The sequence below is a fragment of the Fundulus heteroclitus genome, chromosome 7 (assembly GCF_011125445.2).
Source record: "Fundulus heteroclitus isolate FHET01 chromosome 7, MU-UCD_Fhet_4.1, whole genome shotgun sequence".
NCBI classification, from domain to species: domain Eukaryota; kingdom Metazoa; phylum Chordata; class Actinopteri; order Cyprinodontiformes; family Fundulidae; genus Fundulus; species Fundulus heteroclitus.
Window position 1 is genome coordinate 35139226 of NC_046367.1, and position 23732 is coordinate 35162957.

Consider the following 23732-nt stretch of genomic DNA (forward strand, 5'->3'; position numbering starts at 1 on the left):
GAGGTTTTCTATCTGCAAAAGGCACAATCATAGATGACGCATACGTGCGAAGCATCCTGTGCTGTTAAAGCTGATGAGCTCTCTAATGAACTGCATTACGAAATAACCTGCCAGCTGTTTTTAGCACAGCATTGCAGGTTGTTCAGAAAAAAAAAAAAATCAACCCATTAGAATTGACCTTACAGGGGGAACATTGCCACCTACTGTACGTCAGTAAAACACACTTTGGTCAATTAATCAATTTTCCCTTTCTGTGCTTCTATTCTGGGAAGAGGACACAAATAGAATAACCCCGTGGAACTATAGCTGTAGCTGCTATATTGTTCCAGCGTTAATAGGAGATTAAATGTCCTCTGTTAGAACAGGCCCCATAAGGCCTTTTTCTTTGCTGTACAAACTGAAGGAAACGTCTGAGTTAGAAACCTTTCTGGAATTTACCCCCATGTCAAAAAAGCTAAACTAATGTGGCTGGTTTAACTAAACTAATGCAGAAGTGTGCACACCCTGTTCTAGCTGGGGAAGTGGTTGTGTTCAGAGGTGACAACCGTGTCACGTTAGACGCCACAACTGCTGTCATTTAAAGTGCCTCTGATCAACAGGAAACTAAACACCCAAATAAAGTTCAGGCTATTCCTGACTTTTTTGTGTTTTTGGTTGCATGGTCTGCAGAAAGCTACCAGCCCATCAGAGGTGTCTCATTTTTAAACGTTTTCTGTCAGGAGACCACCAATATTTAAGTTATTTCCAAGGCGTTAGACCACAGAACATGGACTTTGTCTTCTAAAGAATAATGTCCAAGCCTGGCTAAATTCAGCAACACGTTTCATGTAGAGACGGGCAATACATTGATTTAATCAATTAATTTGAACTTTAAATCTTTGGAAAATCGAGATTGGGCTCCAATGCAATGCTGAATAAATGTTTAGGAAAATAAATTGTCAAAATATTGTTAAGAGGAAACTTTTTATCATAATATGAAGCTTTTTAATTTACTCATTTACTTCTTTTTTTTAAGTTAGTTTGAAATTACACTAGTGAAGCCTGTTCTCAGCTCATTATGTAAAACCACTGTCAGTAAAAATGTTGTTATATTTTCATTGTTTACAGTGGCAGGGCGGCCATCTTGGTTTACCATAATGTTTCACAGCTTGTATCTAGTTGCACTTTGAATTCAGATCAACTCCCAGACTAAACGCTTGACATAAAGGTTTTTTGAAATAATGTCTTTTTCTGAAACGAAAGGAGGGGGAAAAATCGATTAATCGGTATAAAAAATCTGAGATTTTCTTTTTAAGCCATATCACCCAAGCTAATTTAAAGTGTCTGAGAAGGACGTAAAACTGTGTTATGGTCAGATGAAACGAAGACTGAACTGTTTGACCACGACTCCAGAAGGTATGTTAGGCACTGAGATGTATCACCAGCTGAGCACTGGGCCTGGTCTGATTTTCTACATCAACATAGAAGGTTTGGACTTTTTATATCCACCAAAATGATTAAGAAATTGGGGGGGAATCGAGAACAGTTTGATCGGCACCTCATTTTTAGCTTGAAGATATGTCCGTATGTAATAAGAGGGGAAGTGTTTTAAATGGAGATTTGTTTATGAGAGAAAAGAAGGCCACTTAGTGTTGCTGAAAGGACGGAGGATCCAGACACAGACAGGATTTAAGGTCTCCGTTGCCCAGTTTTGTCAAAGGCCTCTCTGTACACTCCCGCAGGCCAAGAGTTGTTAGTATGCATTGTGGAGTGAAACGGGCTCCTTGCTGCCGTCGCCGTCTTTTTAAGCGTAGTAAATCATTTCCTGATCTCCACGGGCAGCGACTGTTAGAACTGCTTATATCTGAAATGCCAAACGCATTTCTGCGCAGCCACCTGCAGGGCTTCGCGCTTCAATTATGCATTGTTTGTTGCGCCACGATAAACAAGCCGCAGTCTTCAAGCCGGGTCTGGGGGGGGGTCACACATAGTCTCACTCTTCCCTCATTACTGTGCAACTCGGCCCGGGTTATCGTTTTGGCATAGCGAGCTGAGAGAAAAGTTTATCCTTCACGTTTCTGGAGTTAATTTTGAGAGTGGTAGCAGGTAAAGGTGGCTCATTAAAAGCTTTATTTGCTGCGAGGGTTGTAGATGCAACACGAGCAGCCGATGCAGGCGAGGAGGAAAGCAAAGCGGTTCGCTAGACAAACACGTCGTTGAGATTTCAGTGTAAGCGTTCTGCTCCAATTAGTAAGTCTGTTTTAAATCACGTTTTCCATCTTTCAGGATGGTGTGAGCAGATTCTCCTAAACCTCATGGCTGAAAGTTTAGTTAAATGGAGGGAAAAAATCCCCGGTACTTGGGTCCAAGAAGAAGAGCGTCCTTCAAGAACAAAGTTCGGATGTCTTTGAAAACTCATCAAACTTGCTCAGCCTTTTAAATGAAAACTGAGTCGGCCATTTCGTTTAGGCAGCCCCAGTGCACGGCGCCCCAGTGCTCCTGCGTCGTTTTGGGGATTTCGTACACAGCCTTTTGGAAATAGAAGTGGTTGAAAGGGTTGCCAGAAATTTCTGTTAGGACTGAACAATTAATCGCATTTTCAATATAATCGCGATTTAAAAAAACGCAATTTCCAAATCGCAGAGTCTGCAATTTTTGGCTATGTAACAATCAGGGAATTAGACACGTCCATTAGGTGTTGGTAAAATGTTTAAAGTGGGTTTGCCTCCACATGGAAGGGAAGACAGTTGCAGCAGTGAGATAATCTAATTTTATTACTTGTTTTAGAGTTTATATAATCATACATAGCATTAAGTACTGGTCAATCAGTTTAATACATAGACTTGCTTGTTGGTTGCACTGTTCTCTTGAATAATATTCTGATTAATGGAAACATTAAAAGTTCTTGTTTTAAATAGTCCTTGTTTACAAACATCTTTATTTAGACGCCATTTTTGTTGCTTGTGGTTAACGCAGAGAAAAGTCAAAATTGCAATTTTGGTTGAAATATATCATAGGCAGAACACAATCATTTCTGCTCTTAGTTTAGATGCTGCAGGTCTTTTAGCAACTAATCTGCACAGCAATGAAACAAAATGATTTGTTGTTTGTATATGTTTAAAAAGACATGATAAATTAAACTGGGAAAAAAAATGCATTAAATCGCAATATTAAGAAAAAAAATCGCAATTAGATTATTTTCCAAAATCGTTCAGCCCTTATTTCTGTGGATGTAAAGTGTGTAGCAGTAAACCCATGAAAGGAGAAATAAGTAATAATCACACCTAGCGTTTCAAATCAGAACAACACAGAACAGATAGCGGTCTCCTCCTCCCCTTTGGAGAGTGTCGCACATGCCCGCCGACTTTAAGTGCCAAGGAGGATTATTTCTATGCTGTTGTATGTGTTTGGCTTTAACTTAATATTTGGCTGCCATAAGTTGTTTGTTTGGTGATGCAACTTAAGGAGCATCAACGCTGATGAGGCAACGCGTTGTTGCGCCACATGCGACCAGGTCTCAGACCAGGCTGCTGTACATAAGGGCCGACTGGCTCGGTAGGAAGAGAAGTCGTCCTGGAATCCAGGTCCCAGCTGTCCTTGTGCCGCGTGTGCACAGGAACCCCCTTTAAGTAACAAACATCATGCTAAATATTCTAAAAACCAGACGATTAAGTGAGGAGTTTTAGCTTGTGCTTAAAGGACCAGAGCTTGCACTTTGGGTTAAGCGGGCGAACGAGTGGCATCTTCAGTGAGTGAAACATTTGTAGTCTTAGACAGAGAGAAAAACTCGCAGCTATGAGCGTGTGAATCCTGGAAAAAAAGGTTGCTTCAGCTTCACCCCAGTCTTTAAATAAGCCTCCGAGTCTGGCCCATTCTCCAAAGGGCTTTTTAATGAATTTCTGCCGCACACATTGCACCGCTCTCATCTATTTTTCAGAAGCCTAGCAACCAAAGCAGTTTGTTACACGTCGCCCCTCCCTTTAAACAAGCCTCTGGAACGGGCTGGTACCGAGCACGAGGGTCTAGCCAGGACACCACGTTATCTTTGACCGTCGGAGCTTCTCCCCAGACCAAGCCCACCGCCCAGTACCGTTGGAACCTTTTGCTTGAAGTAGTTTGGCGGGTTCTGTTTAGAGCCGGCCCCTGTTGCCATCTGTGCCTGTGCACCAAGAAGTGGGTTCCATGTGAATAATTCATATGGTGACCCGTATACATAAGTGCTGAATCCTGCAAGTTGCACCAGAAGGTGATGGCGTGCGGATCCGTCCCCTCAGCTATTTCACTGGCCTGGTTTAGGATAACAAAGACAGGAAGGGCAGAGGTCAGGCTCCATTCCCGATTAGGGAGAGGGGAGCCATGATGCCACATCCTCAGTGTTTTCCTCCGTTACACATGAAGATGCTGTTATCTGTTAACAGCGTTGCAGAAACGTCTCATATCTTAAGTAGCTCATTTCTGCATGTTTGGTGAGGGTTTCCTGATTTTATTTCTAAGACACGTTTCCCCTCTGTTTGTAAGTGAAAATTTGGAGGATTTATTTATTTATATACATTTTTTTTTTTTTTTAAGGACGATCATCTTTTCCCAGCCTTGTCACTTGAACGGAGCGCGCACGGTTGTGCTGCTGGTTTCAGGCGGGAATGTTTACCGTTAGGGAGGAGCAGAATACGAGCGCTGCTATGAATCAGCTCAGTGCCTCCGTGAGCCTGACATCCCGCGAGGAGGGAACGATCTGTCTGCAGAGAGGAGGAGGGGGGGGAAAGTGGAAAAGATAAGGTAACAAACGGGTAAGGGAGGGCGGAAAATGAAGTTTTGGCATCATTAGCGCACAGGAGCGTTTCGCCTCAGAGCAGCTTTCAGGCTGCAGGACCATTCTGGATCTTTGTGCTCGCTGATATTTGGTTCTGGAGATGCGTGCTGGTGGTTTTTTGGCGGGACACCGCTGCTGGTGTCCTGAGCAACAGTGACGTAGACGACAGCAGTAACAACAGTCCGTAGCAAGGTAAAGAAATGGAGTCTTTGTGTGACGTTCCCATAGACTGAGAAGTGCTTTGCCTCAGAGCACAGTAGACCCAGGACCATAAATTACCAACAACATTTATGGTCTCTAATAAAATAGATTAGTTGTATTGATTTGTTAAAAATGTACTTAAAATATGTGAAATTCCTCCTCCTGGTATTTGTATGCTTCCAGCAGATTAATACAAGTCAAAATACACATGTCTTTTTAATAAATGCGTTTAACAGATGTTTTTTTTCCTCCTTGGTCTCACAAAGTGCCATCTAGCTGCTGTTTTTACATAAGCTAATATGAATCCAGTGTTTCTTTTGGATGGTATAATTTTTGAAGTAAAACAGGAGGTGATTTTTTTGAGTGGCTGTCCAACATTTTGGGTTAGGCTCACTAACAATGCAGAACTAAAGGGCTGTTTCAGTTTTTAAGGGAATCAGGAAGTTGTACCGCTCTGATTCAAAACAGAACACACCCGCACTGATCGGACCAGAACTTCATCATCCTAAACAGGAAAGAAAGAACAGTTTGAGCTGAATTACATCTCTTTTTTTTTTTATTCTAGAAAACAAAAGTAATTCTCAATAGGGACAAATTGGCTGAAATTGGTGATTTATCATCGTGATTGGCTGTGAAATCTTATCATTGAACTCAACATACCTAAGCTACATTGGGTCACACAAACAGCAGTCCAATCTGGGAAAAAAAGATTTGAGGTTTAACGTTTTCGGTTATAAGCAACGTGTTTAAAAAATGGAGCCGAAGGAAGCGATAAACTATTTAAATGGAAACCGTATTTTTTTTTACATGTACAGACATGTCTGCGGGGAGGGGAGGAACATGCTGGATTTGGAAATGTTGGCAGCCTTTTAAAAATCTCAGTTGGGTTAGGGAAATCTACGCTCTACAGGGAACGCACACAGCAGCTGCTTTTTTTTTTTTTTTTTTTTATCAATTAGTAAAACTAATCGCTCATTTTAAAAACCAGATGAAGAAGCCAGTTTAAAATCTCAATTCAACTTTTGTTTTTTGGTTTGAAAAAAAACAGTCTTTAGAGGGACGGCTTTTACACACGCAGTAAACGACCGTTGATGATGGGAAGGCTGAAGAAATGTTGCAGCTGTTCTTCTGTCTTCTTATAAACCAAATTTATGTTTACATTTACTCAAATATCCACGTATGCGCTCTGCGCTGGTTTGGAGAAAGCCAGAGAGGGTCGTGACGTCAATAATCAAAGGAATCTTAAAAGCAGAAAGCATTGCGTTAGATATATATGTAATCCCTGAGTGTGCACAGCGTTTTGTATCCAGGAATTTAATCCCTTTATCAGCTGCCTGGGATGTTATTCACATAATAATCTGTAAGCATGTAATTGGTCATACCTTATGTTGACTTTCCTTAAGATGCTCAGCAGGTGTTGTATTTTCTGGACAGAAGGACTTATTGGTTCTTAAAGAAAACACAGATGGGCTAAAATTTCTGTCAGTGTTTGAACATTTACAAAAACCTGAGATCAGACAGAATGATTCATCTCTAATTTTCTGTGCTTTTTTTATTGTTAGGATCACTATAGATTGGAGGGTTAGCATGAAAAGTAGACCAGTCAAGCCTGGACTGAATTATTCTATGTGCTTTTTCAACAGATTGCTTTTAAAACCCCTTAGTCTATGAAAAGAACAAAAAATCCTTAAGCTGTTGCTAAAATATCACCTTTTTCTCATGAAGCCAGTAAGTTGTTAGCGCCTTATCCCATCAGCTGGATTTATCTATCCACTTCTGTTCTATAAATACTTACATTTAAGTAGAACCCTCAAAACTACTACTTTGCTTATTTCTTACAAAACATCATTAACTTTACTTTGGAAAAAAAAAAGAAGATAAACATGATTTGTTGGCCTTTTTAAGGCTGTCAAAACAGAAAGTGCACTCTGCAAATAAACTCCCAGCAGGAAACGGAGGTTAAAGACGTCATGAAACGGGCGTGACCTCTAGCTGGTGGAACAATATGGAGAGAGGGTTATAGTCGACACAGGCATGCAGACATGATCACAATTTTAAAAACATAAATATTAAGCAGGGAAGCTCGGCTTTCAGCCCTCGGAGCATTGGACACCCTTTTAAAAGGATTTCTGTTTTAATTCACATTCAGGGTGAGACATTTCAGACGTCTGCAATGGACGCTCTGGTTAAAAGTTAGATCTGACGGGGATGGAAGATACTGAAGTCAGGCAAAAAGCAATTGACTCTGAGCTTTCACCTACTTAGGGCAGGGCTCTTATAAAGCAGATAGATGGCCAGTCACTTTTCCTTTTTCTTTTTTTTTTCCTCCGTTTCTTTTTAATGGGTTTAGCACATGATGCTCCGTTTTAATGCTTTCGTAAATTCAGCCGCGCCGTGGAGAATGATGGCTTCATTACTCCTGATCAGCCGCGATGACCTTTTGATGGCCAACTTTATAAAGTCCTCGGATTCATGAGTAGGCAATTTGGCACTGTAAAGGGGGCAGCGGGTGCTAAGATTCGAGATTTGTTGGAACTCGGCCTAGAGCCTTGGCTCAGCGTGCTGCTGTCGATGCAAGGGCCGTTAAGTAACAACCGCCATCTGTCCATCCGCCGCCCCCGATCTCCCTCCTCATCGACGTCTTCCACTGTACGCGCTGCTGAGTTTCCTCTCTTGTCATTCACAGGTCGCTGTAGCGTACCAGCGTGTGCGTGCGTGCGTGTGTGTGTATGTGTGGCTGTGTGTGCGAGTGTGCACATGTGTTTGAGTGTGTAAGAAGGACGGAACGAAGAACCCAGCGATGGCCGCCAATAAAGGTAAAAACCAGAGCTCTCTGGCCCTGCACAAGGTGATCATGGTGGGGAGCGGAGGCGTCGGCAAGTCGGCGCTCACGCTGCAGTTCATGTATGACGAGGTGAGTCGATGCTACGGTCACCTGGTTTACCCGTGAGCTCCCTTCCTGTCAGTTAAGTCCTGTTCCCTTTTGTTTAATTGGTTTAAACAGGCCCGTTTACACTACACTTTTTTAACCGAGCCGAGACCAGTCCGAGCTCGGTAACCGAGATAACTCTTGTGTGTAAACGGTCAGCAGACTGAACTGGATCACGCTAAACATAACCGGACCGTGCTAACTGCAGACCAGTTTCCTACTAGGTCTCGGACTGTTTTTTTTTTTATCCCGGTTACCTGATAACGAAGAGCGCATGAGCAGACCGCGTCATCCCCTTACAGTCAGCTGACTGTCCGCGGTTTTTCCGGCGTGTCTGGCTGCACGTCCCGATTCACACTCCATCCAGACAAATTTCAGACATTCATAATAATACTAGCTTCCTTACCGTGCCACACGGTTTCCAGAGATGATTCTGCTTAGCAGCGTGATGAACCTCAGTGTCTGTTGTTATTTCCTGTGTCTGTAAATCCTTATTAGACGTTTGTTTGTCTTATCCACGTCCCAAAAGCCGATTCTGTCTAACCATAACATCCTGAATGTTACGGGCGCCTGCATTTTAATTTGCTCGGTCCCGCCTTCAATCCCAGAGAGCGGTAGTACCGCAGATCGCCACTAGGAGGCGAGTAGCAACCAAGGAACCGAGGTAACCAAGATAACTCTTGTGTGTAAACGGCCGTTTTTATCCCGGTTAACTGATCCAAGCTTGGACTGGTCTCGGCATGGCTCGGTATTTAGGTGTAGTGTAAACGGGCCTATAAAAGCCCTGTCCGCTGGTTCTCACATGCTTTCTGTTGCACCCTCTCGCTTAAAGATTACCCAGAATCCCTTTTACATTTATGACAGTTGGATACATTCTATGACCGCCGGTTTCTAACAACTTTTCAACATTGGCACATTTTCTGAACTGTGTAACAACGGTAGAAACGGTTTTTAGCCTGACACATCCCTAGGAGCCATAACAAAAGATGAAACTGAACGGAGAGACGGCACGTTACTTTTAGCTAGCCGTGAACCTCGTCATCAGGGACATACTGACCTAAAATAGACGAGCTGAAAACGGTATCTATCCATTAATTTCCCAGTTACATAAAGTTTTATACTTGTTTTATACCTAAAGGTTGCCGTTCACATGCTCTCCGTTCAGTCTGTCTCAAATTGAGGGATTTAAGGAGGGTCTTTACTCGTGTAAAGCTGGTAGAGATGTACCCTAAAAGGCCGGAAGCTGCAACCTCAGCAAAACGTGGTTGTGCACATTATTGACTTGGGGGAGGTGAATAGAAATGGATGCTAAGCTAGTCTGAGCTTTAACCCAAAATAGGAAGGATGTGGGAAGTGGGGTTTTAGTTCAAAGCCGGAATCGTCAACCTTTTAGATTGTTTTCTGTGTTGGTCACTCATCTAAAATCACAACAAAAATGCATCACAGTTTGTTGTTGGAACGCGGCAACCTGTAAGAACGGTTACGGGCCGTGTAAGTCTGCTGGCGTGCTCCATCCTTATGTTGTTGTGTTTTCAAGTGTGAAGGACACTAAAAACCACAAGTGAGACCTGATCTCCTCCTCCTCCTCAGTTTGTCGAGGACTATGAGCCCACCAAGGCAGACAGCTACAGGAAGAAGGTCGTGCTGGATGGGGAGGAAGTCCAGATCGACATCCTGGACACAGCTGGCCAGGAGGACTATGCCGCTATCAGGGATAATTATTTTCGCAGCGGGGAGGGCTTCCTGCTGGTGTTCTCCATCACAGAGCACGAGTCCTTCAGCGCCACTGATGAGTTCAGGTAATGATGCGATGAGGCGGGCATGTAAGTGTGGCATCTGCCGAAGGTCCACGACCGTAATGAGATGGAAATTAGATTACGTGTCGCTGTATTGGTAATGACTGCGATCGCCGAAATGATTCAATTACATTTCTTCCTCTCCTTGATCATGTCGTTGTTCTGGACAGGTCCGATTTACCACAACATTAGATTTTTCAGTGTTAGTCCAAAAATAACGTGACTGTTGTCTCATTATGACCTTTAGGGTTAAACCTTTGTCCAGTCAGTCAAAAAAAAAAGCCCCATACATTACAAAAGGACTGGTTCTGCCCGCTAACTGTTAAGAATCCGTATAAAACTGATATTTAAAAACCGCCGCAGCTGCTTATGGGAGTGTTGGTTTGTGCGCGTAGGGAGCAGATCCTGCGGGTGAAGGCGGAGGAGGACAAGATCCCTCTCCTGCTGGTCGGGAACAAGTCGGACCTGGAGGATCGTCGGCAGGTGTCCGTGGACGAGGCGCGCGGGAAGGCTGAGGAGTGGGGGGTCCAGTATGTCGAGACGTCCGCCAAAACCAGAGCCAACGTGGATAAGGTGCCACCGCTCACACATCGTCTTTGTTGAACAGAACTGTGCTGAACTTTTAGGTATAGATGCCAAAGTTGGGCTCAGTAGATTCAGTCTCTATCCACAGGAAATCAGATCTGATATTTGTCCTTTTTATTCCCCTTTTTTTTCCCGCGATGCTTGGAAGTTGGTTCATTCAAGCATCTTTAGACTCGCCACAGCTCGTATGTGGTTTTAAATCTGATGAGATCTTTGTGCCGTAATCCCGATTCTTTGCCAGTTCCATGTTAGAGTGGGTCTGTGTTAGAGACCGCTGCACTGAATAAGAGGCCTTCACAGTATTCTTTATAGACTGAGAAGCTCAACATGCCTGTAATAACCAGGGGCCAGTATGAAATTATCATGGTGTTGTTCTGGTCTTTGTAGAGTTACAAAATTAGAACAAGAAGACATTGGGTGGTGAGTAAGTAAGGCTGTGTGCTCAGGTAGCTAACCTGCTGTTAGCTGCTTAACAGACAGGCCACTCATAGTTCACTTAAACACTTTTAAAATGTTTATCCTTTAGCAGGATAAATAAGTGGCAAAACTTTTTTTTTCTACCCCAGAAAAGTTGCAGTTTTTGCGACTAGAAATTTTCAGACAGATACACTTTTTTTTTTTTCTCTTGTAAGTGAAGGAAGAGTGTATAGTATCCTTTCTCCAGCAAGCTGACTGACAGTGCGCAGCAACAGCTGGGGAGGGGCCAGCTGACTCCATGCTTTATACATGGAGACAACGGCAGTTACTCTAAAGTCGTTGTTGCTAGAGAAAAACACCAAACTGTATGACCTGTATGATTGAATATTGTACTATTTTGAAGCCATAGCTTTATAAAACCATAACCCCGCCTTAATACAGTAACCCCTCCATATTTAACTCATAACTTCTGGGAAGTCTTACATTTTAACATGAACTCAAATTGAATTGTTTGCTATTTTTTTTCCCCCCTCGCTCCCAAACAGTGAAGTGAAAGTCCGCTTGTTCTCTCCAGGTTTTCTTTGACCTTATGCGTGAGGTGCGTGGCAAGAAAATGACTGAAAACAAGGACAAAAACGGTAAAGGAAAGAACAAGAAGAGTAAGAAGAGTTTCAGAGAGAGATGCTGTTTACTCTGAGCTCTTCATGGACCTAAATAAAAGCCACAACACACAACTGTATCGCTGGGGAACAAAGCAGATGTCTTTCATTGTCATTTAAATGGAGAATTGATAATTATTTTTGTAATAGCTTGTGATAGATTAGTGTCTACAGTAACCTCAACCACTTTGTTGCAAATTGTACTTACCGAAACTCGGATTTTGTTCGGGTGGGGGAGGGGGGGGGGTCTTCCTGGAAGATGACCACTGTCGTTACTGTGACTCGGACTGCAGTGCTTGATGGCTCACACTAAGCTAATGACCAAACTGCCAGTGACACTAACTATGCTGCTCAAGAAATTCTCCACCGTTTTAACGCAGAAATATTGTCTTACTTTTTACGCTAATTAAACAACAGGTCTAATTTCTCAAGCCACTCTTAACCATAATATGCACATACATGTTTTCTGTGAGCGCAGAAGACTTCTTTCTGTTATCAAACTACAAGGAACTGTAACGCTGCTGTTCGTCATGTGTGTCCATTCATGGCGTTGGTGAAGATTCGTCCAGGTCATGATCAATCCAAAAAAAAAAAAAAAATGGTTTAAAAAAAATAAAACAGCTGGACTTGTATTCTGGAGCTCAAGACGTTTTGCTTCCCGTCCAGAAAAGATTCTCAATTCAAAATGTGATTTTTGGAAAGAGATGGAAGCCTCATCATTAAAGTCTGTGGGGAAGCCACTCACACAGTCCAATATCTTTCTGTCATCAGAACCTTACACCATCAAACCCAGCATGTCCCCACTAGGACAGAAGGGAAGAACAAGGAACAGAAACTTGTCAAAGATGCTCTCCAAACCTGTGGATACCTTAACTGGGCTTTTGTCAAATTAGCAAGGAAATCCAAAAGACATGTCACAGAACAGAACATGGAGCAGAACAAGTGCAAAAACATCGTCATTCCATATGTTGCTGGAGTCTGAAAAACTCAGGAGGATTTTCTCTAAACACAAGATCCCCGTACATGTCAAACCCAACAGGACCCTCAGACAGAGTCTGTCTAAGGACAAATCCTTGAGAAACAAACCTAAGATAAGCGGAGTGGTATATGCAGTTCAGTGCAGGGAATAATATTCTGATCTTTATATTGGAGAAACTAAACAATGTCTACACAGACGCATGGCTGAGCCTAATGACTCTCTGCTGTTGGGGTGATCAGTTCCAGGTGAATCTACATGTGAATCTAAGCTAACAAGATCTCACCTGCAGGTCTATAAAGCTTGGAACTACTCCAGACATTTTGAATTGAGAAAATTTCCTGGATGGGAAGCAAAGCGACTTCAGCTTCAGAATAGAAGTCCAGTTTTAGTTTTTTAAACTGTATTTTTCTATTTATTTTTTGGGGGGATTGATTGACATTACTGCTCTGCCTGGCAAACACGCCGGTCTTATCCATTTTATCAGTTCAGGCTCAGCTTTGCAACTTGGTTACGTTCGAATCGACGAACGCTTCAAACGATTATCTTTCTTTGACTGTGGAAGAAGTTTTATTTTCCTCCAGACTTTGTGACCTTTATGCCCATAGATGATTCTCAAGGTAGTGGAATGCAATTAGAGAGAGAGGTGTTTTTTTTTTTTTTTTTTTTTTCCCATATTTCACTTCTCAGACCTTTTTATCTCCCCGTTTCCTGCCCTGACAGGATTACAAACAGTCAATCACAGAAATGCTTTGAAGTTCTGCAGGCAAGAGGCTACAAAAATAAATCTTTAGGGACTGAAAATCTCATTAATTCATCCTTTGTGCAGATATGCGATATTTTTACTGGTTTCTAGTAGCTTCACTGGGAGTCGCAACAAGAAGAGCTGACTTGACTTTCCACAACCACGTATGCTGACCTTTCTAACAGTGCAGTTTTGTTTTTTCTTGTTTCTTTTAAATAAATGCCAATCTTCTGCCATTTTGTTGACAATCTTCAATGATGACATGCCTGCGTTTTGGTCTATAGTTTAATTGTAAGAAACCAGTTGTTTCTTAAATTTTAATAACTTGCATTTCATTGCCAATTCCTACGAATGGAGTTTTGTGCACAGTGGAGACTTTTACATTGTTTGTGCCAATCAAACCGCAGATCCAAACGTTTGTACACCATGTATGTGCGCCAACAGTGCAATTTGTCAGAACTATACTACCTTACTGTGTCTTTGAGCAAAGCTTTGCTTCATAACTCTTGTGTAATCAAGTGCTATGGTGAGTGAGGTGTTTCTACCACTGCCTAAGCCATTCTTTGTAACATGCCTTCTTTGTTTTATGTATTCTACTGTGAATATGCTTCAGTCTCCTTGCAGCAAGAAGGCTGCAAAATAAATGTTGCTTTTCTTTATTCCTGAACTTTTTTTTTATCATTTAAAACCAGTGTGTGTTTAATGATGTTAACCATGACTGATTCAAGCTACATTTCAATGAAATGAAATAATTTCCCGCAGTTAGGCTTGGTGTTACACATCGCCCTCTCCTGGTGGGTGTGGGTATTTAAAGTTCTATCAAAAAAGGATTCTTGATCTTTTTTTTTTTTTCAATGTCATCTCTTATTTGGCCCTCATTTACTCTGGTTTACCCAAATAAAAATCAAGAGGAACCAATTTTGGCTAATTAGTTAATAAGAGTCCACTTGTGTGGGATTTGTAGCTCAAAGTGTGAACAAACAAGGACCAAGGAACACAGCAGACAGGTGAGGGATAAAGCTGTGGAGATTTTTAAAGCGGGGTCAGGTTAGAAAGTAATACCCCATGCTTAACTTTTCAGGGAGCACTGTTCTGTCCATCCAAAACAGAAAGAGTGGCACAGCTGCAAACATACCAAGACAAGACGACGCACCCAAACGGACTGGTCAGATTGGGACAGTTCTAATCAGATAATCAGCCGAGAAGGCCCGGGGTACCACTGTGGGAGCTGCAGAGGATCACAGCTCAGGTGGACGGCTGTGTCTACAGGATGTTTGTTTCATATGCTACACAGTTCTTTACAGCACAGTGGCAACAGGAGAAAAGTGTAGTTTTAAAGAAAGCCATAAGGGGCCCTGCTTCCCAGATGGCTTCCAGCTGATACAGCAAACACGCAAAAGTATGTCCATGGTCAGATCAGGACTAGGAGGAACAACCTGAACACACCATTGTCACAGTGGCATTTTTTTTTTTTTTTTTTTTTTTTTTTTTTTTTTTCAGCTGAGGATGGGAAACTGATCAAAGTTTGATAGTAAGGTCGCAATCACAGAAGAAACTCTGCTGAAAACTGGAGCATGACTGGAGGTTCAATTTCACTACTGACCCATATGTTAGAACGGCCCAGTCAAAGTCCAGAATCCATTTGAGAATCTTTGGCAGACTTAAAGGTTGATTTTACATGCAGTAAATGCTCTCCATTCAAAATGGCTGAACTTTGGTTATTTTGGGAAGAGGAATGGGCAAATCTGTCTTTAGAGGTGCAAAGCTGGTAGAGACATACCCTTAAAGACTGCCAGCTGTAACGGCAGCAGAAGTGATTTCTACAGAGTATTGACTCGGGCCCTTTTTGCTATTTACGGTAAGTTCTAAAAAAGAATTGATTCCGCTGGATTCAGGGTTTGAAGATGAACGGGGGACTCGATACAAAGGCCTGCTACTCATATATTTTCTTCCACTTCAAAGTTGAGCTTCACTTTGTCTTGGTCTGTCACATAAAATCCCATTAAAACGTAATGAAGTTTGTGGCTTAAACAACGTTCTGCTCAAAGATTTATATTAACCCTAAAGGACAAATGTCACTTTTTTTTTTGTCTTCTTTGGACCAGCCTTTGCTTTATTTAAATAATCCAACAGTCACATTGTAAGGCTTTGATTCTCCCAAGCCGAGTTGAGTGCCAGGGGCTTGCTTTCCTGACTGGTGACACTGATATTTTACCAGCCTTGCTGTTAACCTCGCGACCTTCTGTCACATGGCAAACTTGTTCAGGATCAGCCGAACCAAGGGCTCACTTTTCTGAAGCCCAGGGAGCCTCCGGGTCAGCGAAGCTCATTTCACACAGTGTAAAACTCGGGGTTGCAAAGACTGACTGTAACGCCGTTTGTGAAATGGCTACAGTGCGAAGGATAAGAACATGGTTCCCTGGTGTTGTGTAGAAGGAAATGGAGTCATAAACGTATTGCACCTTCTCTGTAGTTAGATCTAGGATAATCAGCTTATATTTTAGTCTGTTGTACTTTTCAAGATAAAATCACCTAAATAAATTCCTGCTGCTTTTTCTGTAGGGACTAATTGGGACTATCTGCTCAAAAGCGAGTTTTCTCCTGACCCTATTCTGCTTTATGTAAAAGTCTGTTCTGGCGATCCTGTGGGGATTTTGTGTAATATCGCCTCCACGTGCTCCAAAAGTTGACTTAATCTTTTTTGACATGTTGTGTTTTTTGTTGTTGTTGTTGTCTTTCTTTTTGTCATACATCAAGTCAGTTCCAGATCTTTTGTTCTTCACGGCAGCAGAGATAAGACTACCTCTCCGGTCTGAGAACTGTATATTTACAAGTATTGATCAGACAGGCCAACGGCGGGGGAATTCTTAAATCAGCGTTAACCTTTAAAGGAAAAAAAAGCTGCAGAGAGAGTTACTGTGGGGATTTAAAGCTGTAACATCTATGAAAGCCACTGCTCCACTTTCACAGGATACTTCACATAAATACACTAATCCCCTCCCCCCATAATTTATATCACCTGTGAAACCTGCCGGGGGTTGGAAGCCTGTGGCAGAATTTCCACCGGAGAGGCTAAACATGTCACAGCGCCGATAAGCACTTTTACCTGCCTGAAATTCACCTCTCTGGGCTCCCACTCCTCGCCTGCACCTCTAAGTAGGCAGATTAGGTGGTCTGTTAAGCCCACAGGAAGGCACTTATTTAGAAACACATGAAAGGGCAAAGTGAAGCAGGCTAATGACCGATGCCATGTCACAGACACACTCCCGGGTCTTTTATCATTCTGTGGAGGGGGGCCCCCCCGTCCTCTGAATAACCCTCATTATATCTGAGCTAATGTTGGGGATGAGGATGTTCAAGTGATAAAGCACCATCACAATCCTTCATTATATACAGAAAGAGAAACCGGCTCTATGGGATTGCGCTCGACCTATAAAATAAATGCAATGGACGGAGAATAACTCCTATTTTAGCGGCTGTGCCATTTCCTGCTGTCTGCACAATGCGCCTCATGAGGACTTTTGTTCGCTCTTTGGCCATGGGATGGCAGTCTTGCATCTCTCTAGGCCCTGTGTGCTGTTTCCTGTTTTCTCCATCATTACTCCTACCAGCTTCTCTTCCACCCCGAGGCTTCATTCAGTCTTGACTGAGACTGACAGAATGACTAAATGTTTATCACTCCTTATTAAACATTTCCTTCTTGCAGAATTTAAGACTATGCTTTATTTATTTCCATAGCCTAATGTATGGAATATTACAGATGACACAAGGGAAACATTTTTGTTTAAATGTTAATGGATTAAATAAAGCTTTCCTCTGAGTGAGCGCATGCTGACCCTCCAAGGCTATACATGGATTCTGCCCGAAAATAAAGCAACAGTATCCTGCAAAGTTTTGTTAAAAAAAAATATGAATAATGTGCCGATTGTATAATTTATATACCAGGTCATGCAAATACACTTCTGGTCCCAGTTTTTCTATCTTTTTATTTCAGACTTTTTTGACATTACAGCCACAGACTTGAAGATGGTAAATAAATAAAAATGTTATTTCACATACAAATATGCATAATTGCGAAGTAGAAGGTAAAATAAAATAAAAAAATACATGTTTTTTTGTGCAAACATTTTCAACTAAAAATATTTTTAAAAATGTGTGAATTGGCAAGCTATTTGAAGGTAGGTTTCTACCTGTTTGCACGTCGCGAATGAAGATTTTGCCCACTCTTTGCACAATAGATCCACTCTAATTAGATGGAGAAAGCTCTATCAACATCTTCTATTTGTATAAATATTAGTGTGTGTATTTAAAGGAGCAATAATGTCTCAATGATATTTCACCACTAGGTGGTGCCTGAGTACCATCTGTAGACCAAAACAGCGTCTCTCTCTACCTTGCTCCAGCTGCAACACAGCCCCTCCTTTCCCTTCTCACATGTTACCTTCTGTGCGCATATTTGTAAAGGATAACAACACGACAAAACAGACTCACCTTTCGGAGGAATGTTCTAGTGAAGAAGTAAGTAACTCCTAGCTTTCTAATGCTGTTAGCAAGAGAACGATTTGACTCGACGCTCTCCATCATTTTGCTCCAACGCTGCGCTGCTCTGACGGTGGTATTTTAGGGCAGGGAGGGTCTGAGCCCTGAGTGGCAGCTGTTCACATGCACGTACATGCGCACGCGGCCGGCCAAGCTATGTAAACAAGAGACTGGAGAACAACATAGAGAGATGCGGTGTGACATGATGCCACATCACTATTTTTTTAGATCCTTCTAAAATAATGAAATTTTGCTTATTGCTCCTTTTGATGTGGATTTTGATTGGCTAGTCTAATGCATATTTTTTTATGTTAGCCAGTCCATCGCAGCTCTTGCTGTATGTTCCTTTGCCCCAGTCACAGGTTTTCTTGCAGGATTCTCCTGTGATTAGTTGTGTTCATTCTCCCATCAACTTGAATCAGCTTCCTTGTCCCTGCTAAAGGAAAGTTTCCCCGCAGCTTGATGTTGCCACCTATTTGGTTTTGCTTTGAGGTCGATGTTTAAGTTTTTAATGCATGTAGTTTTCCAATGCACACAGCACTTTGCATGAAAAAAAAGATCAAATTTGATCTCATCTGACCAGAGCACCTTCTTCCACATGTTTGCTATGTTCCCTACATGATCTGGGCTAAACTATAACTTGAAATTCTTATGGCTTTCTGTCCTACCATATATAAAGTCTAGATTTGTCGGGTTTGCAACTAATAGTTGTCGTGTCAACAGATTCAACTAACAGAGCTGTGGCTCTCTTTAGCTTCCCCAGAGTTAGCCACTGATTCTATGCCTGCCCAGCCAGTCGATTTAGGCGAAAGTCATGTTTTGGTAGGTTTGAAGTACAAAGGCTTTGGGGTTTTGTTTTATAACATCACCCTCCTGTTAAATGTCTCCATAACTTTATCTCTTACCTACCTGCTGTTCTCTGACAAACCTCTGAAGCCTTCACAGAGCAGTTCTAATTAGCTAATCTCTGAATGGGAAATAGTTGCTTTGGATCTTATTTAGTAATGTCAGAGTAAAGGGCTGAATACTAATGACCTTTTTCAAATTTTTTAAGACACGAGTATTCACTGCTTTGTGTTGGTCTGTTTGCATAGAATCCCACTAAAACACCACGAAGTGCATAATTTTAACGAGACTGTGAAAAAGTTCAAGGAGTGTGAAGACCTTTGCAGCATACTGTAACAACAGAAGCACAACTCCCAAAATTCGCTTCTGGCAGTTGATCACATGTCGGTCTCTTTAAAAAAACAAAAACATATTACTTCTCAGTTAAAGGGAGTCCATTTTTACTTCAGCTGAATTTTCTGTCAACCACAGCAAAACTATCAACAGCTCCCCACGACAGAACAAACAAAGCCCGTGAAACAGAAAGCTTATTTTTCACAGTGCCTTGTATTGGTTGGCACGCATGCCATGTTAGGATGATCCCCTTGGAACAACTCAGTGCAGACACGGTCTTCATACACTCTCTGCAAAGAGCACATGTTCTGGGACAGATCCACAATGCTTAATATGGGTCCAGTAGAGCACGCCCGTACCAGAGGAATCACTTTATTTGGTCGTGCTCTCTGTTAAACGTTGTATTAGGAGTTTAAAAGCTTTTAGAGGTTCTGAGAATGTTTGCTCAGAATGACAAACTGAACAATTGTGTTAATTACTTAATTAAAACAATTCCAAGTCTCCTTTAAAGTTGCTTGTTCCATTCAAAGTGTCAAAAATTCATCGCTTCACATAATATACTTGTAATATACAACCATGACCCACTTGTGTGGAAGTGCAGCATTGTTTAACTCTCCCGAATGCCAACAAGGAGTCCTTGCCTCTCCTTAGGGTGGCTAAATAAATGGCTTCTAGCACACAATGTTTAATTGGGAAGGACATATAGTCTTGCAGCTTAAATGTCTTCAAGTTTATGGTTTTTGGACTACATATTTTTCAATGTGAAATATCAGATCGTTTTAAAATTAATTTAGGTTCAATGACTCGTCAGTGGGACCGTGAGCTGCTTATTGTTGCCTCAGGTGTGTTCAAATCAAAACAAGAGGAGAAACGCTGAGTTAAATGTGTAATATTTATGAAAGTCACATAAAGAAGGATTTTAATGGCACTTGTTCTCTATTTTCTCATCACATGGCAGACAATGAATGCCATTTCGCGCAAATTGCTGCTGTCCTCCCATAATCACTAACAAACTCATTAGTGGAATCGGCCCAATCCTTCATTATGAGTTAATGAAAGAACCCATCTAGCGGCTCTGTTTTAATCTGAAAGCAAACAACAGGAGTTGCCGTACGACATGCAATTTACTACGTGAACTCGCACCGATCAGCTGACCTTATTAGACCCTCTTTTGGATGAGTAATAATTTGAACTGTCAACACCAAATTGTGCAAAGGAAAAAAAAATGACCGAAATGATTAAAAGCTATGTTTCTGTCCTTATGACAGCTGGGATTGGTTCTTCCAGACAATCCTGAGCAGGACAAAGCCGGCTTAGAAATGAAATAATTGAAAGACAATTACATAATTTATTAAAGATACCAATAATTACTGTTGCCTCTGGTTTACAGAATAATTTGAGCCAAATGTTTTGGGATTTCCAATCAGTGGAGGTTCTTGTATAAATGTTGCCCTCAGTGCCCCTCCGTTATACATTCCCTTTATATAGAATCCTAAAATTAAGACCACCTTACATTTGAGAGGCATTAAATCTGACATGCTAGATAGATATAAACTTAGCACAAAAAGTAAGAACATTTGTGTTTGGTTGATTCATAAAAAATTAATCTGTTACATGAACTTAGGTATCTTTAGATCAATTTAGTTTTTCTTTTCTTTAGCACCAAGTCACAAAACACGTTTGTTAACTTTAAATAATACCATCATGACCTCTATAACGTAAAAGGAAACTGATCCTATTCTCTTTGATGAAGCAATTGAATCTGTACATTAGTGAGGCGGCAGTGGGACATTTGGATCAGTCATTGAAACTGATTTTCAAATGTATTTACTATAAAAGCAAGAACATTTTGATAATCATCAAGGCTCTGCAATCAGTTCCTTTCCTTTTCAATTTGTGTTCTGCAACTTTTCACACTTTGTCCTCCAGTCCTCCTAACTCCCAAGAACTACCATCCCGCAGCTTTTAGACGCATCTCTTCTCCAACTCACCTGAGTAAAATGAATGACTCGTTATCAGGCCTGGGCAGAGCTGCGTGGCACACTGACGAGGGAATTCAGGCATTTAACGGGATGTTGGCACAGGGATGCATGCATCCGAGAGTCGCAGGATGGTAAGTCTCAAGGACTTTACTTGCACACCCCTGTTACAAAACCTCAAAATGGCTGATGACTTCGATAACTCAATCAATTGTAGCTCTGATTTGATGTTTCCTGTTGTGATCCAGCTGCAAAGTGAACCTTTGCTCCATTCTCAAGTGTTTTGCAGCCTTCAACGAGTTTTCTTCAGGGTCTGCACTGTATTTGTTACCATCCATTTTTTCATCTTCATGAGCAGTGGTAAGCTGTAAAAAGGACTTCTCAAGGGTTTCTTTCAGCTTTGGCTTTTTTTTTTCTTGCCAGTCTTCCATAAAGTCCAGACTTGTAGAGTGCACCATTAGTAGTTATCTTTTCAAGAGATACTTGAGCTGTGAATCCCGTCAAGACTTACCATAGACCTCTTAATGGCTTTTGTGATTAATGCTTTCCTTGGTCTGTCTCTTGGTTTAGGGAGAGGACCATGTTTAGGTAAGTTTACAGTTTTGTCATACTGTTTCAGTTTTCTCATGTTGGAATTTGCTGAAAATTTGAAACATATGTCCAACTTTAGCCTTTTCCTTTCCTGTGTGTTTTTACTAGTTTTGCCAATGTATTGATACTTAGATCAAAATGCACACAGGTCAACTCTCTTTACTTTAATTGGGTGACTTCTAATGGCAATATGTCACACAGCGTTATATTTTAATGAAATAGTGTACATAGGGCTCACCTAATAAATATGTATGGCACACATTTAAGATTTAATTAATAAAATATTAATGACACAATTTTCCTTCTTCTTCACAGCTGTGCTCTACATTGTGTTGATTTAAAATACTAATTAAAGATGTCCAATTCAGTTTACTGAAATTAAATTCAATTTTATTTATATAGCGCCAATTCACAACACTTGTCATCTCAAGGCACTTTACATAGTAGATTCAATCAAATCATATAGATTTGTTAAAAAAAAAATGCTGTCTAAGGAAACCTAGCAGATTGCATCGAGCCATTGACTAGCAGCATTCATGCCTCCAGAATAAGCGCATAGCCACAGTGGGCATTGCCTTTTGACTCTGGAGCAATCCTTCATACTGAGCATCCATATAGCGACAGTCGAGGGGAAAATTCCCCTTTAACAGGAAGACAAAATCTCCAGCAGAACCAGGCTCAGTGTTAATGTCCATCTGCCATGACCGACTGGGGGGTTGAGAAGACAGAGCAGAGACACAAAAAGAACACGGAAGTACCCATTTAGGTGGACTCCCAATGCAATGGCCAAATAGCGCCACAGGCAACCACGTCCATAAAACAAACACTGCTAAGCAGACATGCTCTGAGCTAGTTTTCTGGACAAGAAGATGAAAGAGAGCACAGAGAGTTGGATGCAGTTAAAGCTCAGCCAACATATGTATAGAATCCAGCATGGACTCTTAGAGACAGGGCCAGCTGTCTCATCTACAACATGAAGTCATTGACAGCTGTAGTTCGAGCAGATGTAACTATTATAAAGAGCAAAAACAGAACATAAGGTTAAAATAACAACAAATAATGTAATATTGGAGAGTGGTAGGAGAATTCAGAGGGCGAAATAGATTCTGATGTCCTCCAGCAGCTTATAGCAGCATAACTATAGAGATAATTCAGGGTAACATGAGCCACTCTAACTATAAGCTTTGTCAAAAAGGAAAGTTTTAAGATTAGTCTTAAAAGTAGACAGGGTGTCTGCCTCACGGACCAAAACTGGGAGTTGGTTCCACAGGAGAGGAGCCTGATAGCTAAAGGATCTGCCTCCCATTCTACTTTTAGAGACTCTAGGAACCACCAGCAGACCTGCAGTCTGAGAGCGAAGTGCTCTGTTAGGAACATACGGGGTAATCAGAGCTCTGATATATGGTGGAGCTTGATTATTAAGGGCTTTATATGTGAGAAGGAGAATTTTAAATTATATTCTTGATTTAACAGGAAGCCAATGAAGGGAAGCTAAAACAGAAGAAATATGTTTATGTTGAAGTTTGTGAATGTAATCTAACAAAATTTTTTTTAAAATGGTATGAGTACACGTGCCATGAATTTACAGTTAGCAGTAATTGCCATTAAGGAAGATAGTAAGATACTGAATTACACAATGGTAAACACTAACGATTGCTCTTAAAGTATTGATATGTTATATACAGCCCAAAATAATAGTAGAAATTAAACAAGAGAAAATACTAGTATTTAGCTTATCATCAGATCCATATGTTATCTGCCATCGCTTACACACATAGAAACCTCACCTCTCAGCTCATTATCAACACCTTCTGCAGATACCCACAGTTTACAGTGTGAGTGTGAAGGTGTAATTATGGACGCCACATCCGCTGTTGTTAGCCTAATTTAATCTTTCACCGCCAGCCACAGCCTGTTATAAACCAGCAACACAAACCTAACAGTACGTTTAACTGGGTGGCTGAGATTTTGTATTCTGCTCATTTTGCCGTTTCTGCAGCTAATATCAGGAGAATTAGAGATGTTTATAAGGTGCTGGATGCACACTGACACATTAAAGCAGCAACACAGCTGATGCTATTTTCTGCTTGAGACACAGCAGCCTGCGAACAGGTTAAATGTAGTGTGGAGTCATCTCTAGATATAAGCTTTGAGCCAACCTTCAAATCTAGTCAGCATCAAAGATGAGCAGAGAGTGTCATGCACTCTCCAAATGTGAATAAAAACGCCATAATACAGCGGATGTGCTGTTTTACAAAGCAGGGGATTAAAGGTCTGCTTCAATTTGCTGACATGCATCATTGGCACCTGTAAGAGTCATGAACCCTGTTTTGCTTCCATTTACAAC

General features: G+C 41.4%; 1 protein-coding gene across 1 annotated transcript; it reads left to right on the top strand.

The window, feature by feature from the left end:
* Positions 1 to 7681: 7681 nt before the first annotated feature.
* ralba (v-ral simian leukemia viral oncogene homolog Ba (ras related)) lies at positions 7682 to 11956 on the top strand. Its single transcript, XM_012876964.3, has 4 exons — positions 7682 to 7904; positions 9510 to 9718; positions 10111 to 10288; positions 11292 to 11956. The coding sequence occupies exons 1-4, from the start codon at positions 7791 to 7793 to the stop codon at positions 11412 to 11414; spliced, it is 624 nt and encodes a 207-aa protein (XP_012732418.2). The 5' UTR covers positions 7682 to 7790; the 3' UTR covers positions 11415 to 11956.
* Positions 11957 to 23732: the final 11776 nt, after the last annotated feature.